General features: G+C 43.2%; 1 protein-coding gene across 9 annotated transcripts in view; it reads left to right on the top strand.

Moving 5' to 3' along the window:
* FGFR2 (fibroblast growth factor receptor 2) overlaps positions 1 to 18,637 on the top strand; it is a 490,361-nt gene that overhangs the window by 463,185 nt on the left and 8,539 nt on the right. For all 9 annotated transcript variants that reach the window (XM_044056062.1, XM_044056068.1, XM_044056067.1 and 6 more), the window contains one exon: positions 8,043 to 8,148. In XM_044056062.1, coding sequence (XP_043911997.1) covers positions 8,043 to 8,148 — 106 coding nt within the window. The remainder of the gene's footprint in view (positions 1 to 8,042; positions 8,149 to 18,637) is intronic.

Genomic DNA, 18,637 nt, shown 5'->3' on the forward strand with positions numbered 1-18,637 from the left:
ATAGCCGAGGCCTCACACAGCATAGCTGAATCCGCTACTGAACTTACCCCTGCTGTAGCAGGCTCCCAGGATTTATCAGATACTATTCCTTTAGACATATCTACTCCTGCACGTGGAGCTGCTAGGCCCCCTGCATCTATGTCTATCAAGGCTTTTTCTAGGGCTAAAGCAGCTAAATCTTCTAAGGCCTTGCCTGCTAAAACCCCCTCACACAGGCCTACCTCCAGTTCCCAAATGCTCAGCTTGGCTGAGGATCTCATTTCTTTGATCAGGGGAACCCAACCTCACCCAGACAGGGCCTCTCAACCCCCTCCAGAGAAGAGGCCTAGAGCAGAGCCCCCAGATCCTGTTTCTACAGACTATTCCTCGGATGACTCAGAAAACTCAGGTCCTCCAGAAGGCCCATATTCTCCTTATGAGGATTCTGATGCAGAAGACTCCATTCCTTCTGCCTCTCCTCCTGAGGAAACCTTACATGCTATGAGAGAGCATTTTCAATGGCAGGGCCAGGATTTTTCAGATTCAAGGAAAAGGCTAAGGACCTTTTTACATTTACCACAGCATAGGCCTTTAGCCATTCCTCCAGTACTTAACAGTTGTTGATGATGCTTATAATGATGCCTGTACTGCCCCTGACTCCTTCCCCCGGCCCCTGCCAAGCCTGACAGATATTACAGGGTCCCGGACACACACTTTCACTTGTATAAGGCTCCTATTGCAGATCCTGAAACCATTTCACAGGGCCCCAAAGCTGTAGCAGCTGCCTCTGCCAAAAAACCCCTCCCCTCTGAAAGAGAATCTAGAGCATTAGAGAGATGGGGTAAAAAAGTTTATACTTCTGCTACTCTTTCGGCTAGGGCCTTAAACTGTCAATTCCACATGATTCAGTATCAGGAATTTTTGTTAGACCAGATAAATAAAAAACTGTCCTCTCCTGAACCTATAGACCGTAAGTCCCTTCAGGATTTGGTACATAACACTCAGCAGGTCAGTAATCATTCCTTAAAATGCGGCTATGATGCACTGGAGGCTTCCTTTAGATCAGCTATGACTGGAACAGTGATTAGAAGGCATGCTTGGTTAAAAGAACAATCCTTACCAGACCATGTAAAGTCAAAGCTTCTAGATGCTCCCATGGAGAAACAAAGTTTGTTTGGCTCCCCTGCACAGCAAGTGCTAAAGAAGGTGGAAGAAAAAGCAAAATCTGTCCAAACAGTCAAGGATTTCTTACAGGTCCAGCCTCCGAGGTTTAGTAGAAATTGGCCTTCGAAGAATTGGTCCTTTCCAGACACCTCCAGAGCACAGAGAGGCAGAAATAGGCCCAAGAGGCAGAGGTCAATCCAGAGGTGCCTACAGGGGACGTCAGTGGCAGACTAACAACCAGAGAAGTACTGCCACAGATTCAGCTACCACCACCCCCACAGGACAGACACAATGACTTGACTCTGATACCGCCTACCAGGGAACAACTGCAAGCACCCTTAGGCGGAAAGCTTGCCTTATTTTCCGTAAACTGGCATTACATTACAGGAGACAAATGGATTTTACAGACAATAGACAAAGGCTACAGGTTTCACTTCCACACTCTACCAAAGGAGAGGAATGCCAAACCTACCACCAAACCAAAAACAAACGCTCTAGCACAAATCAACCACCTACTAAGGATGAGAGCTATAGAAAAGGTACCGCCTATGGAACAAGGGCAAGGATTTTACTCCAGACTTTTCCTGGTACCAAGGAAAGAAAACCAATGGAGACCTATTCTCGACCTATCCGCTCTGAACACATATCTCATTGTTCCAAAATTCAAAATGCTGACCCTACAGCAACTTCTTCCCATGCTGGGCAAGGAGTCTTGGCTGGTGACTCTAGATCTCAAGGAGGCATACCTGCACGTCCCTATATGACCAGATTGCAGAAGATACCTCAGATTTCTTGCAGGATCAGAGCATTATCAATTCTCAGCATTGCCCTTTGGCTTATCTACTGTGCCCAGAGTATTCACGAAATGCCTGGCATCAGTAATTGCTCATTGCAGGCTTCAGGGAATTCAAATTTATCCATACCTGGACGACTGCCTGATACAAGCGGACAACAAGACCAAATTAACAAAAGATTTGGAAAAGGTTATACAACTACTGCAAGCCCTGGGATACACAGTCAACATGAAAAAGTCAAGGCTGGTACCATCCCAAAGGATAACATTCTTGGGTGCAGAACTGGACACATCAAATCAAATGGCATTTCTCACAGCAGAAAAGCAAAAGCAACTACCACACTCTTTCATGGCATTAACAACGCAGAACCAGCTTACAGCAAGGAAAGTCCTGCAAGCCCTGGGATACATGGCATCCTGCATAATATTGATTCCACATGCCAGGCTACATATGAGGAAGTTGCAATGGTACCTAAGGAATGTATGGTCTCAACACAAGCACTGTCTAGAAGCCCAGATTCCAATAATTCCATGCCTGAAACAAGAATTCCTGTGGTGGGCTCAGGCCTGTCAGTTGAACAGAGGTCTGCCCTTCCACAAACCTCACCCAAGCCAGACTATCACCATGGACGCCTCAGACCTAGGCTGGGGGGGACACATGGTGGACAAGTGTATACAAGGCCTATGGACACAAGACCAGCTGAACCTACATATAAATCAAAAAGAGATGCTGGCAGTGAAACAGGCACTTCTGACATTCAGACCTTTTCTTCAACAAGGTCATTTGCTGATAAGGACGGACAACACCACAGTCATGTGGTATATCAACAAACAGGGAGGCACACACTCATATCCTCTATGCCGGATGGCAATGGACCTGTGGAATGTGGCCCTGAACCACAACATTCAACTCCAGGCCAAATTTGTGCCAGGAAAAGAAAATTCACTAGCAGACACCTTAAGCAGAACTACCACGGATGCCCACGAATGGATGCTGCATCCAGACATCTTCAAAACCATTACAAAGAAATGGGGACTACCAGAAATAGACCTGTTCGCATCCCCACACAACCACCAATTGAGGAAATTCTGCACAAGGACATACCATCCACTGGCTTGGAAGGTGGACTCCCTATCCTTCAGTTGGGAAAATCTGACAGCATATGCATTCCCACCTCTTCCTTTGATGCACAAAGTGCTACTGAAGATCAAAGAAGATCACCCAAGGATCATCCTGATAGCTTCAGACTGGCCGAGGCAGCATTGGTACCCGCTACTGAGGAGTATGTCTCGGACACACGCATGGCCTCTACCTCTAGTTCCTTTACTACTAACACAGAACAACTACAAGATCCTTCATCCAAACTTGAAAACACTGCAGCTAGCTGCTTGGAATATTACATAAAGCAAAATAACCCAGACTTATCTCAGAGGGTTAAAGACATTATCCTGGAGGCTCGCAGACCCTCCACAAGGAAGACTTATTCAGCCAAATGGAAAAGATACCTCATTTGGAGTGCAACAAAAGGGGAAAATATATCGTTAGCAAACATAGCTAACATCCTGGAATACTTAGCAGAACTTTTCCACAATGGCCTGTCTTACTCCTCCATTAAGATTCATGCATCAGCAATTTCAGCAGAATACAACACGGATCCTCCAGTCTTCTCTCATCCTCTACTCAGGCAGTTTCTGAGAGGAATTAAAAATGTAAAGCCTGCAAGGAAGCCACCTTTGCCTACATGGGACCTTAACTTTGTGCTGGAAAAGTTAACACTTCCCCCTTTCGAACCAGCAGCAACAGCAGAATTACAGTTCTTATCTTGGAAAACTGCTTTCCTGCTTGCAATCACTTCAGCTAGAAGAGTTTCTGAATTACAGGCATTAATGGCAGTACAGCCCTTCCTTAACTTCCATCAGGATAGAGTGTCCTTGAGAACTAATCCTACTTTTTGTAAACCTATATGTCACAAGATGGGTTGCAAACTGGCTCAAGGACAGAACACACAGGGTTAGAGTTGCTGGTGCCATGTCAGACTCTAAGCTGGTCACGAGCGGTGTCCCACAGGGCTCAGTCCTGGGCCCCCTCTTGTTCGGCATTTATTTTTCTGAAGTGCAGGCAAACATAGGGGGATTGTGGTTGACAAAATTTGCAGATGACTGCAAACTGGGCACCATAATTGACACTCCATCAGACACAGACATCCTCCAGAAAGGTCTCATAGAAATGGATAACTGGTGCCAGAGCCATGGCCTTAAGCTAAATGCCAAAAATGTATAGTCATACCCTTTGGGAAAAACAAGGTAACCCCTAATTACCACATAGGTGGTAATCCATTAAACACGGAAGAAGTTATCAGGGACCTGGGGACCCAAGTTGACAGTAACCTCTCTTTTGACACTCACATTGCCAAAGTGGTTAGGAAGACCTTCTACATTGCCCACCTGATCATGAAGGGATTCACATCCAGATCAGGAGAGGTCATTGTACCCTGTACTCTTCACTTATCAGACCAATGATTGAGTACAACGCCCATTGAATGTACCTTACCCGACACCTGCAGCAGTTGGAAAGACCCCAAAAGTTCCTCACCAAAAGGATAAAGGGGCTCAAACATATGTCATACGATGCCCGACTGAAGAAACTCCAGCTCTATTCAGTCGCATACCGTCTGCTCAGAGGTGATCTGTGCCTGACATACAAGGCCATGTCCAACCGGAATTAATGGACATGCTCCACCTCAAAAATCCAAATCCACCAGAGCCACGAGCAAGAGACTTAAACCTCAACACGGATATAAATAGGACGTGCTGGAGGGACAGATTCATCACCCAGAGACTCCCTACACTATGGAACAGAATCCCAGTCCATGTGAGGCAGAGCCCCTCACTGACTCTGTTCAAGAGAAATCTTGACGAGTGGATGGGAGATCGTAGGTTTACCCCGGGAATCATCTCTGTATCACTGCTGGACAGAGGCACAGCAAATTAATGGGTATAGTATTCTCATCCTAAGGGGTGGTGAAAGCCACACACACTCTGGCTAGGCTTATAAATGCCCTAGGGCAGATAGCCTAGTATGAACCTATGAACCTATAAAGTGGTCTCCAGGGTATCATTGAACCAAGCAATCCACCTGCCAACATTTTTCCCCAACCCACAGAACAGGGGGGAAAGACTACTACATACATTGGATGTACACAGGCAATTGCGCTATTATCTGGACAGAACCAAGACCAACAGAAAGACTGACCAGCTTCTGGTAGCGTATGCATCAGGAATGGAAGGAAAAGCAATTTCAAAACAGACAATCTCAAAATGGATAGGAAATTGCATTAGATTTTGTTACTCTTTTCATGGAAAGACAACTCCAGAAAACATCAGACCTCACTCCACAAGGGCTACAGCCACTACTACAGCTTTCCTACGAGGAGTGGCTACCAAAGACATTTTAGAAGCTGCTACTTGGAGCTCCGTGCATACATTTGCCAAGCATTATAATCTACCTTTATACTCCAGATCCCGAGCAGGTTTTGCAACTGCTGTTTTGCAAGGGATCTTAACTACACCATAATCATCTTAGTGCCTCCACCCCCAGTTTGGCTATGGTATTCTACCCATATGTTAGGACTGCAGATGCATCCTTGAAGGACATAGTACAGTTTTGTACCTACCATAAATGTAGATGTCCGGGAGGTATGCATCTGCAGTCAGGATTACCCACCCTCCTTCCCCTCTGTGGTACTCCTAGGGTATTTGCCCATCTTGTAGCTTGCTGGGGGAATCTATTATGGTGCATTTGTTTGTATATATGTATATACATGCTTATATTGTTTGCTCTCTACTGTTTGGAACCATTTGCATTTATCCAAATTTAGCCTTCCTAGAGGGCACCTGGCATCTGGGGCAAGAAACACTGAGGAAAATGGCGTCGGCTGATGCCTTTATACCCAATTCACAGCAGCTATGACGTCGGGTGAAGTGCGACATCAGCTGAGGCCAGACCCAGGCTTTGGAATCCGGCCGACCGAAGGGCTGCCTGAGGCAGGACAACCCATATGTTAGGACTGCAGATGCATACCTCTCGGACATCTACATTTATGGTAGGTACAAAACTGTACTTTTCCTTTCACTTATGGAAGTCATGCTGTAGTGGTGTGCAGACTTGCTCATCCATATATATGGATGACTGCAGGGTTCAATTCTCTGTCATGTGACTGAAATCTTGCATTTGCTGTTTAAATAGCATCTTAAGCATACTTTTGCTTTATAATCTGTCATCTGTTTTTATTGTTCTTTCACTGTAAACCGTTATCAGTGCATCTTTGTATTTACTTTTGTCTTTCTTTGCTTTTCGTATGTAAGTTTTTATGTTGGCACGTATGCATTCACCTTCATTACATATGCTCATTATTGTAGGCTATTTATATTTTGTAGACTCCATGACTGGCCAGGCACCCCTGTATTAATTCCATACTCTGTGAAAAGTTTAGAATGTGGGGCACACTTACTACGCAAGCCTACAACAAAATGACCGTGTGTAGTAACATAAAAGGCATTTCTTTACAACAGTTAAGTAACTCTGAGGTCCATGTATGAAACAGATCCCATTATAGATTCACAGTGCTGAAAAATTGCAAAGCAGAAAAATATGTTGTCCCATGTGAAGTTCCGTTTGTGGAAAGATTCACTCTTAAATGTTCAGCAATATACATGGAGAAATATTAATTGTAATAAATCATTATAATTTAAACATAATTATTTTTGTTCCCTCTAGCCCTGAAGGTGCTCTGTTTACCTATTTGTTCTCCCCATCCTTCTCAATGTGACCATTTGGAATATCTCTCTTTATTAAAGAGAATAAATATATGGTTGGTGTAGAGGGGTGTAATATTCAATAACTGGGTGTCCAAATTCACAGCTGATGAGTTTTTCTTTATGCTCCTGCTTCCCCAATTGTTTCCTGTATGTTAAACCTGCTGTATGCATATGTGATCCCTGCTAGTTTACTCACTGTAGTCCGTGTTACAGGTTACTGTCTACACACAAGTACAGATGACCTATGTACTCCTGTTGCTAGTCAGCTGGTCTCTACCAGAAGATGATCCTGTAATGGAAACCCACCCCACCCACACCTAAGATAGGAGAGTTGGCCGATTCTTTAATCTGTCCAGTCCAACTGTAATTGACATTTATTCTTTGCATTTACTGTAAAAACATTAAATTAGTCACTTAAATAGTAACATGCAAGTTTTTTCTTGGAAGAACACATACAACATGCATGCATATGGTAGGATAAGATTCATTCATACAAGGGGGATATGTAGGGAAAAGATCTGGGTGAATTTGATTATTTTGTTGTATGTTTTCCTAATGTTGGGGCTGCTTGACTTTGTATGTGGCAGGAGCAACACAACAGCATGAATCATTGTGCTGTGGAAAGAACACAGTGTATTCACAGCTGTAATTAATAAACAATATTCTTCCCAATTGTTTTGCTGAAGCTGAATTATGACTTTTTTATGTGACTTATATGGAGCTATGTATGTTTTTTTATTTTATTTTTTTTTATTTTATGGAGGATTAGAAATGCACACTTAGTAAAATTTTAAGGTAATGCACATTGCTCCCACCCCCCACTCCCCTGCAGTGCTACGTAGACTGTTCCTAGGAAAGTACTTTATACATAACAATGCAAAGAGATCCAAATGATAGGAGAAAATAGTACAATGCCTGTGGCATATCTCCTCTAAATGTAAATCCTGTTCTTTAGCCTTTGTGGAATTTAGTTTAAGAAACAAGTTTTGATTTGTTAAAGACATTCTGAGATCCAAATAAGCTGATGGCCCTTTCAGATGTCGAAAAATGTCATCAGGAAACTTTAGCCCTTTTGATTATACCCTGAGGATTTCTTTTGTAAGCACACCTACATCATGGAAGTGAATTGAGTAAGGAGTAAGCAATGTTAACTTGTTTTCCAGTCTCACTGGTGCAAGAAACTTGTAAACTAAACTGTTTCTTAAAATAATTCTTTTTTAACACCTTTTTGTTGCATTTATTGTTCATAATTATGCATTCTTACTATCTTTCTATGTTTTAAACCAAGGTATATGATGATGAGAGATTGCTGGCATGCTGTCCCTTCTCAGAGGCCAACATTCAAGCAGTTAGTAGAAGATCTGGATCGAATTCTTACTCTAACAACCAATGAGGTGAGGAGATTTAACTCTTGAAACTGTAATATGAGTCTTGGTGAGGCAAAGGTGACACTTGGAAAAGCAATTTTAATTTCACCTCTAAGGTTATGTACTATGTGGCATATATGCATCTCCCACTCATAATTGTCTGAGACTGCAGACAACTCAGAAAAAAAATCTGCAAATAGATGACTGGTATGCACAAGGAACAGATTCATACTTGTCCTTACAAACGCAGGTTGGCTTCCTATAACCTGAGAATTACTTCTCATTTGATTCTGTGATGTACAAAACTGCTTGATTTGATCACTGTAGTTTGCCTGCTAGAAATTAAGTTTATCACTTGAGTAGTAAGGGTGAGTGTATCCAGTAATAATTTGAGTTAACCATGCTGCTAATGATTGTGTACATCCCACACCTTTTCCGTACTAGGCCAAAGATAGGAAACTTTCTTCTTCCATGTTAACTGTAAGAATTGCCCTTTGTCAACTAACTTTCTAGACAGCTCAAAACAAAGTTGAAGTGTAGTGCAAATACAGTAGTGCTGTTATTTAAATACGACAATTCCAGTAATATGTACACTGATAAGTCAGATGGATGTGTACAAGACCTTCTGTAAATACAACAGAATTAAAAGTCTGTGATTTTTTTTTCTTTCATACTGCAGTATGAATATAATGATATTTAGTATATGCAACTTGTAATGTTTCACTTAGATCACTATTGTAATATTCTTGACTACAGTGAATTGAGCTGCAAAAGATGTGATACCTGACGCAACTTTTAAATTTCAGCACTCTTTCTTCTACATGCGTGAGAGATGCCCACTTCTGGGACATCTACATGTGTAGTATAAAACCAGTCAGCTCACAGTATGAAAGATCTTTCTTGCCACAGTTCACAGCACATATATCACACGGGTGGATTTTGTAATTTGGTTCTGTCTGCTCTGGCATTCAGGTTGGATAAAAAACTGTTATCGAAATATTCATCTCTTCATATTATATTTTACTGATGTCCTTCATGGATGCATCTGCAGTCATAACAAGTGGGTTGTCCTGTCGTCAGGCAGCCCTGCAGTCGGCCGGATTCCAAAGTCCGGGTCCGGCTTCGGCTGATGTCGCACTCCACCCGACGTCATCTCTGTTGGTCTTCGGGTATAAAAGCATCAGCCGACGCCATTTTCCTCAGTCTTTCTTGCCGCGTGGCGCCCGAAGCAGAAGCTGTTCGCAAGTGCCGGTCGGTCGGATCCAGAGATTACTTCTACGAATACTACTTGAAGACTTCTAAAGCTAAGTACCCCGTTGGGGACTCTTTCTTGCCTCAGCCGATGTCAGAAAAAGTTAACAATTGTTTAACCTGTGGGAAACAAATACCTCATAAAGATTTCCACTCTTACTGTCTGCCTTGTTTAGGCCCAGCCCACGACATAGCAGCCTGTTCGGCCTGTGCCTCTTTCAACCGACGAACGCTTAGGCGTCGGTCGGAGTTTGCAGAACAGTTTTTCGGTTCTGATTTTGCGTACATTATGCCGTCGGATCCTCCGACTACCCAATCTACCAAAAAACACAAAGATAAAGACCGACACTCGCGGTCCGCGGTTTCGGCCGAAACCACGGTAAAACAAACCGCGAGTGTCTCGGTTTCGGCCGAAACCGAGAAAACTGATCAAGTACAGCTGAACCTATTCTTACAACTGAGGCCCCTGCTACAACTCTTGAATCGACCTCAGAAATTTTACCCACTACGGTGGTTGACTTATCAGACACCATCCCCTTGGATGTCTCTACCCCAGCACGTGGTGCTGCTAGGCCTCCAGCAGCCATGTCCATTAAGGCCTTCGCCAGGGCTAAAGCAGCCAAGACTACTAAAACAGTGCCTGTTAAACCCCCACATCCAGGCCCTCTTCTAGTTCTCAAATGCTTTCTTTGGCAGAAGATTTAATTTCTTTAATTAGAGGATCTCAATCTCACCCAGACAGGGCCTCTCAGCCCCAGAGAAGAGACCTAGGGCAGAGCCCCGTGAGCCAGTGTCTTCTGATGATTCTGCTGATGAATCAGACATAACTGACCAGCCAGAGGCTCCCTTCTCCAATTTTGAAGATTCTGATGCTGAAGAATCCATTCCAGCTGCTTCCCCACCAGAAGAATTCTCCTTTGGGGAAACCTTGCATGCCATGCGAGAACAGTTCCAATGGCAGCAACAGGATTTTTCAGACTCCAGAAAAGACTTAGGACCTTTCTGCACCTCCCACAGCACAGGCCCTTAGCTATACCTCCTGTTCTCTCTGTGGTGGATGATGCTTTCAATGATGTTTGCTCCGCTCCAGATTCTTTACCCCCAGCCCCTGCCAAACCAGACAGATTTTACAGGGTGCCAGATACTCATCACCACCTTTACAAGGCCCCACTTGCAGACCCAGAAACTATATCCCAGGGTCCCAAGGCAGTAGCAGCGACCACAGCTAAAACCCTATTCCTTCTGAAAGGGAAGCAAGGTCATTAGACAGATGGGGTAAAAGGTCTACACTTCAGCTACTCTCTCAGCTAGAGCTTTAAACTGTCAGTTTCACATGATACAATACCAAGAGTTTATGCTTGATCAGTTAACTAAAAACTAACCACTGATGAATCTCTTGATAAGAAATATGTATTAGAGATGGTAAATAACATACAACAGGTTAGCAACCATTCCTTAAAATGTGGCTATGATGCACTGGAGGCTTCATTTAGATCAGCCATGACAGGCACAGTGATAAGAAGGCATGCATGGCTAAAGGAACAAGCTTTACCGGATCATGTTAAAGCTAAGTTGCTAGATGCTCCTATGGACAAGACAAGTTTGTTTGGTACACCTGCCCAGCAGGTTATGAAGAAAATGGAAGAAAAGGCAAAATCTGTTCAAACTGTTAAAGATTTCTTGCAGGTTCAACCCCAAGGTTTAGCAGGAACTGGCCTGCCAAAATTGGTCCTTTCCTGACTCCACAAAATTTCAAAGGGGCAGGAATAGGCGTTCCAGAGGCAGAAACCAATCCAGAGGAGGTGCCTACAGAGGACGACAGTGGCAAGGTAACAACAGAGGCACAGACACAGCCACTGCCACTACATCAGCACAACCACAGTGACTTAATCCTAAATCCGCCTACCAGGGAACAAATAGCAGCTCCTCTAGGCGGAAAGTTAACCTTATTTTCAAAGAACTGGCACTACATAACAAAAGACAAGTGGATTTTACAAACCATAGATCAAGGTTACCGGTTTCACTTTCACACTTTACCAGTCAAAAGAGGAATGCCAAATCTACCTCCAAATCAAAAAACAGAGGCTCTATGCCAGATAATGGAGTTAGCAAACATGAGAGCTGTGGAAAGAGTGCCAACAGCAGCACAAGGAAAGGGGTTCTATTCCAGACTATTCCTAGTTCCAAGAAAGGAAAAAAGTTGGAGACCAATTCTCGACCTGTCCACCTTAAATACATACATCATTGTCCCAAAATTCAAAATGCTGACCCTACAGCAACTTCTTCCCATGCTGGGCAAGGAGTCTTGGCTGGTAACTCTAGATCTCAAGGAGGCATACCTGCACGTCCCCATTCGACCAATCTGCAGAAGATACCTCAGATTTCTTGCAGGATCAGAGCACTATCAATTCTCAGCATTGCCCTTTGGCTTATCTACTGCCCAGAGTATTCACAAAATGCCTGGCATCAGTAATCGCCCATTGCAGACTACAGGGAATTCAAATTTACCCATACCTGGACGACTGCCTGCTACAAGGGGACAACAAAAGCAAGCTGACAACAGATTTACAAAGGGTCATTTACTTGCTACAAGGACTGGGATACACAGTCAATTTACAAAAGTCAAGGCTGATACCATCCCAAACAAGGACATTCTTGGGCGGAATTGGACACAGTACAACAAATGGCATTCCTGACTACAGAAAAACAAAAGAACTTCCTCTTTACTTCTTGGCACTAACAAAACTGAACAAGTTAACAGCAAGAAAAGTTCTGCAGGCCTTGGGCTTCATGGCATCATGCATAATCTTGGTCCCATTTGCCAGACTACATATGAGGAAACTACAGTGGTACCTAAAGAATTTATGGTCCCAACACAGACACAGTCTAGAAACAGAAATCCCACTAATTCCATGCTTAAAACAGGAGTTCCTATGGTGGGCTCAGGCATGCCAGTCAAACCCAGGCCTACCCTTTCGCAGATGTCAACCAAGCCAGACCATCACAACAGACGCTTCAGACCTAGGATGGGGGCCCACATGCTGGACAAATGCGTGCAAGGATTGTGGACACAGGATCAACTTCACCTGCACATCAATCTAAAAGAAATGCTGGCAGTAAAACTGGCAATCCAAAAGTTCAAACCATTTCTCAAAGAGGGCCAGTTGATGATAAGGACAGACAACACCACAGTCATGTGGTACATCAACAAACAGGGAGGCACTCATTCATACCCCTATGCAGAATGACCTTGGAGCTGTGGACCCTGGCACTCAGCTACAACATTCAGTTACAGGCAATATTTGTACCGGGGAAAGACAATACTCTAGCAGACATATTAAGCAGAACCACTCCGGATGCCCACGAATGGAAGCTGCACCCGGACATCTTCAAGACCATCTCAAAGAAATGGGGAATGCCACAGATAGACCTATTCGCATCACCTCTCAATCACCAGCTCAAAAATTCTGCACAAGGACATTCCACCCACTAGCATGGAAAGTGGACTCACTCTCCTTCAACTGGAAAGGCCTAACAGCATATGCATTCCCACCTCTTCCTTTGATACACAAGGTACTACTAAAAATCAAGGAAGAACGTCCAAGGATAATCCTGATAGCTCCAAACTGGCCAAGACAACACTGGTACCCACTACTGAAGAGCATGTCTCGAACAATATGTGGCCAATACCCTGATGCCTTTGATGTTAACTCAGAACAACTACAGCATCATACATCCAAACCTAAAACGCTGCAACTGACTGCATGGAACATCACATAGCAGCAGCTAATCCAGAACTTTCCCAAAGAGTTAAAGACATTATTCTTGAAGCACGCAGACCTTCAACAAGAAGGAACTATGCTGGAAAATGGAAAAGGTTTGTCATTTGGAGTGCGGAAAGAGGAAAAGATGTGTCAAACATAGATATGCCTAACATTCTGGAGTATCTGGCGAACTTCTTCATTCAGGCCTGTCCTACTCCTCCATCAAGATACATGCATCAGCTATTTCAGCAGAATACAGCTTTGATCCACCTGTTTTTCGCACCCTTTGCTCAGGCAGTTCCTCAGAGGAATCAAGAATGTAAAACCTCCAAGGAAACCACCATTACCAGCTTGGGATTTAAACTTTGTGCTAGAAAAGTTGACACTATCACCCTTTGAACCAGCAGCAACAGCAGACCTACAACACCTGTCATGGAAAACTGCTTTCCTACTGGCAATTACTTCAGCAAGGAGGGTTTCAGAACTACAGGCCTTAATGGCAGTGCAACCCTTCCTAATCTTCCACCAAGATAGAGTGTCCATGAGGACTAATCCTACATTTATGCCCAAGGTGGTATCCAGAGTGTCTTTAAACCAGGCAATCCACCTACCTACCTTCTTTCCCAACCCACAAAACAGACGGGAAAGAATACTGCATACCTTGGATGTACATAGACAGCTACGCTACTACTTGGACAGAACCCAAAATAGCAGAAAGACTGACCAACTTTTTGTAGCCTATGCAACAGGAAGGGAAGGAAAAGCTATTTCCAAACAGACAATCTCCAAATGGATAGGAAATTGCATACGATACTGTTACTCCTTCCATGGAAAACCAATTCCACAGAACATAAGACCTCATTCTACAAGGGCAACAGCCACTACCACAGCCTTCTTACGAGGAGTGGCAACCAAAGACATTATTGAGGCGGCTACTTGGACCTCCGTGCATACATTTGCCAAGCATTATAATTTGCCTCTATATTCCAGATCCCGAGCAGGGTTTGGCACTGCTGTACTGCAAGGGATCCTAAACACACCATAATCTACTTTTATCCTCCTCCGCTAGTTGGCTATGGTATTCTACCCACTTGTTATGACTGCAGATGCATCCATGAAGGACATAGTACAGTTTTGTACCTACCATAAATGTAGATGTCCGAACTGGATAGCATCTGCAGTCAGGATTACCCTCCCTCCTTCCCCTCTGTGGTACTCCTAGGGTGTTTACCCTCCTAATAGCTAGCTGTTGGGGGGGAGTCTTTTATGGTGTATTTGTTTGTATATATGTACATATATGCTTATTGTTGTGTTTACCTCTATCTATTTGGAAACATTGGCATCTATCCAAATTTTAGCCTGCAAGAGGGCTACTGGCATCTGGGGCAAGAAACACTGAGGAAAATGGCGTCGGCTGATGCTTTTATACCCGAAGACCAACAGAGATGACGTCGGGTGGAGTGCGACATCAGCCGAAAGCCGGACCCGGACTTTGGAATCCGGCCGACTGCAGGGCTGCCTGACGACAGGACAACCCACTTGTTATGACTGCAGATGCTATCCAGTTCGGACATCTACATTTATGGTAGGTACAAAACTGTACTTTTTACCTCTTTTTAGAGTAGATTTTCTGTCTAGCTAGTCTGGCTTTGGAAAAGTCTTAAGGTATGTCATTGCCTAAGTAAGATAAATGTTGTGGTATGCAGATTTCCCACAAAGATTTTCACATTCATGGTTTCTGTTTAGGCCCAAAATATAACATGAGGGAGCTTCAACTCAGAGAGGTTAAAAGTGATGTTGGGTGGTGCAGAGGTTAACGTTGTCTCCTCACAGCAAGAGGTTCTCTGGTTCGATTCTCGGTTGGGGGTGCCTTCTATGCGGAGTCTGCTTGTCCTCCCTGCATTCGCGTTGGTATCCTCAGGATACTGTAGTTTCCTCCCACATTCCAAAGATATGCATCTGGAGCATTTCTCCCTGGACTTCCACTGAAAATAGGCTCTTTCCTAGTCAGACTTTCCTGGTCAAAAAAATGTTAACATAAATAAAAAGTAGACAAAATTCCTTTCAGATCTACTTTGGTAGAAGCTCAAGGCCTAAACCAGATTCAGCATGACACCTTTGGGCTTATCCTCAGCTTCTGACATGCACCATGAGGGGAAGGGGGATGAAATCCAAAGACAAGACAGAGAGGGTCCATGTTACATGACTATGGTATCCAATGTCCAGTTCTGGCGTGAAGACTTAGGTCTCTGTGAGTTGTCTTTGCAGCACTAGACCGTACACCAGACTTTCTAGAGATTTTTAATAATACCCATCTGGAGGCTCTCGTGATAGGAATGAGTTACATCCCAATGAGTTGATGACCAGGGTTTAGCTTCTGGATCGGCTGTCTCATCCTAGGTATTATGTTTGCTGAAGGGTGGTTCATTATCTTTGAATGGGAGTCAGGGTACTAATTATCTTTAAGGAAGACATTACCAGATGTGAGGTGAAAATCTGGCACCCCTGTCCCAAGGTCCAGACTTCAAGGAAGATGTTCCCTCAGAAAAGACCCAAAAGGTGAAACATAAATCACCAAGCTTAGGTACCCTGTGTAAGGCTAGATCCAAGATATCAAGCAGATGCTTTCCCATATCCCACCACCAGGTTATCCCTGAGCAATGGGTCTTTTTTTGCTCAAGAGTTTCTGCAGGCTTTACAAAGCCTGCATCCAGCTGCAGACCCCTGTTTTTCTGGTGTCTCCTCTGGTAAAATGAAGAGAGATCTCCCTCATGAAAAGGTAGAAAGAGCGGCACCACCACTAACAGTGAAGGGAGAAGATTAGGATTATTCTTTGCAAATGTGTTCCACCCTTAGACTATGGTGGAGACACAGGACATACTATTCCTTCTGCTTTTCCCATAGGAGAGATTTCATTTAGAGAGAGTTTTTGTAGAATGAAAAGAGCACTTCAAATGGGAGGCAAAAGAGGCATCAGATGCAGAGAAAAATACTTTGAGCTAATGGGCCTCCGTACCCCTGAACCAGGGCTGTTTCTACTGTTTGGAGGGCTCTGGTAGATGCCTTTCTTGCAGCCTCCAATGAATCAGGCAACCACCTCTCTGTTCCTAAGTAGCCAGATGGCATTTATAAGGTTACAGTACCTTTATATGAATCAAGTGGTGGCTTCAGCTATAGTGTCTTGTGGATCCAGAGAAGGGGTCCTGATTGGTTTTCAATCTTAATTCCTTTTCATAAAGTAAGGAAAGCAGAATGCTAGACTGACTGACCTTGGAAAGTTTACAAAGGGTTGTAAATTGTCACATGCATACAGACACACAAACACCGAAGTCAAAAATTGCCCTCCAAGATCAGCTGAAAGAGACAAGCTCAACAAGTCATCCAAAAGTAATCCAGACAAGTAAACAAGAGGTAAAACACTTAGTTAAGTTGTTTAGGGTGGAAACTATGAGTTATGTCATTAGAAGGAATGCCTGATCAAGGCAAGGCTATACAAGCATAGCATAGGATGTCAGTGTGCAGCTTTTTTTTAGTGCCCCACTAAATGGAGCAGCTGTTTGCATATTTCATGGGTAAAAACTGAGTATAAAGCAGCTCTTTCACTTCCTTATGGCCAGAACTACACCCTTAATCTGACTGTTACTATTGCAGGCAGTTCTTCTTGTGGAATTTCAAGAATCAACGATCAGCTAATACTTTTCATGGCTGAGCAGATAAGTTCACTTCTGGGGAAAAACAATCCACTTCAAAATTTTACAACAGAGACTGAACCTTTCTTTATAACCTATATTTTAATCTAGGATAAAGTGTTTTTGTAGACTGTTGCTTGACTTTATTCACTTTTATTCAGAGGGTTTAGTTTTCATTTTTGTGGAAAAAGGTTGTTAAAACTATTTTTTGCATTGGCAAAAGTCTGGGGACTGGGCTACATGTTTAAAGTCCTTTTTCCTGTGTGTTTTAGTGGAAAAAAAATTTTTTTACTACTTACCTGTTTTCTTCTTCTGCTAGGCTGGCTACTGTAGGACTCCAGTATCTTTTATGGTGTTATGATGGAGGAACCTATCAGTTCTTCAGTTCTTTCTTCTTCCAGCCAGAAAAAGAAAATAGCAAACAGCCGTTGTCACTGCAGCAGGCTACTAAAATGCCTCCGCTGCAAATGGTTGACTCTTCTATGATAATTTCTAGTTCCTCAGACCTTTCATCAGTTTCCTTGCTCCTTCTAGTTTAGTCCCCTACAGCCATTATGGACATGGAGGTTCAACGTGTCTTCTGAGGCTGTTGGAGCACCCTTGGTGGGCAAAGGAGAACCATTCTTGTCTGTTTTGGGAGAAGGATCGGGGAATACCTGTTGGAGTAGCATGGCTAAATTTGCTGTCTTTTGCCTTTCAAATATGGATGTACTTTTTCAGAAATTCCTCTCAAAAAGAAACAAAATTTTCTTCTGTCTCAGTTACTTTGGACAGGAATGATTTATTTGGCTTAGCTAAAGATTTAGTTTAGGCTGTTGGTCATTCCAGTCCTGCTGTTTCTGGGAAGAGGAAAAGGGATTCTTTATTTTCTGAGGAGATTCACAAAATGATTGTAAAGGGACATCTTGTGTTTTTTCTTCTCAGGTTTCTGATTCTGATTATGAGGAAGGTGTGGCTTCTTTTAGTCTCTTTAAAGGATTACCTTTTCCTGAAACAATTTCAAGAGTGAATCAGTTGTTTCATTGAAAAAATGACATCCTATTGTGTCTGAAGAAATGTTATGATTTATTTCAACTGGAATTTATTAAACCTATGCAAGTTCCTCCTGTCCTAGAATTTGAGTATGTATTTATTACAGCCTCTAACTTGCCCAATAGCCATCCAGCAACCCCTAAGAAAGCAGCTGGAGTGTTTAAAGTTCCTCAGTCTTGTACGGTTTTATATTTTAACCCCAGATCAGACCAAACAGTGATGTCTTTGGTAAACCCAGCTGCTGATAAACCATCTGGTTAGTGCTAGTTCCTCCCCTTCTGGCAAGGATGGGAAAACTTTTGTTATGTTGGGGGTAAAGTGTACTCTTCTGCAACACTTATTTTGAGAATTCTCAGTTGTGAAGCCCTTATCTTAGTCTCCTATTTTGAGGATTCTCAGTTGTGAAGCCCTTATCTTAGTCTCTTGCCTGGTTTGAGAACATGAGGAACATTATGGAATTGTTTGTCTCATCTGAGGAAAAAGTCTATGTTTAATCTTATTGCTTCTATGTCATAAGTGGCTACTCGCTCTTTAAAATGGGATTACGATTCAGCTGATACCACTTCCAGGGCTAATGCCACTGGAACTGCTATGAGGAGGTTTGCTTGGTTGCATTCTTAAAACCTTCCTGAGGATGTTAAAGCCGAATTGTTGAATTCTCCCATAGAATGAGAAGTATTATTTGGACCATCTACTGCAGAAGTCCTTACAAAGTATTATGAGAGATGCCAGCTATTTTGTGGATTTCTCAGCATTCTTTCCCTACATTTTTAAAGGGGT

The sequence above is a fragment of the Protopterus annectens genome, chromosome 14.part0 (genome assembly GCF_019279795.1).
Source record: "Protopterus annectens isolate FY-2018-M chromosome 14.part0, PAN1.0, whole genome shotgun sequence".
Classification (NCBI taxonomy): domain Eukaryota; kingdom Metazoa; phylum Chordata; order Ceratodontiformes; family Protopteridae; genus Protopterus; species Protopterus annectens.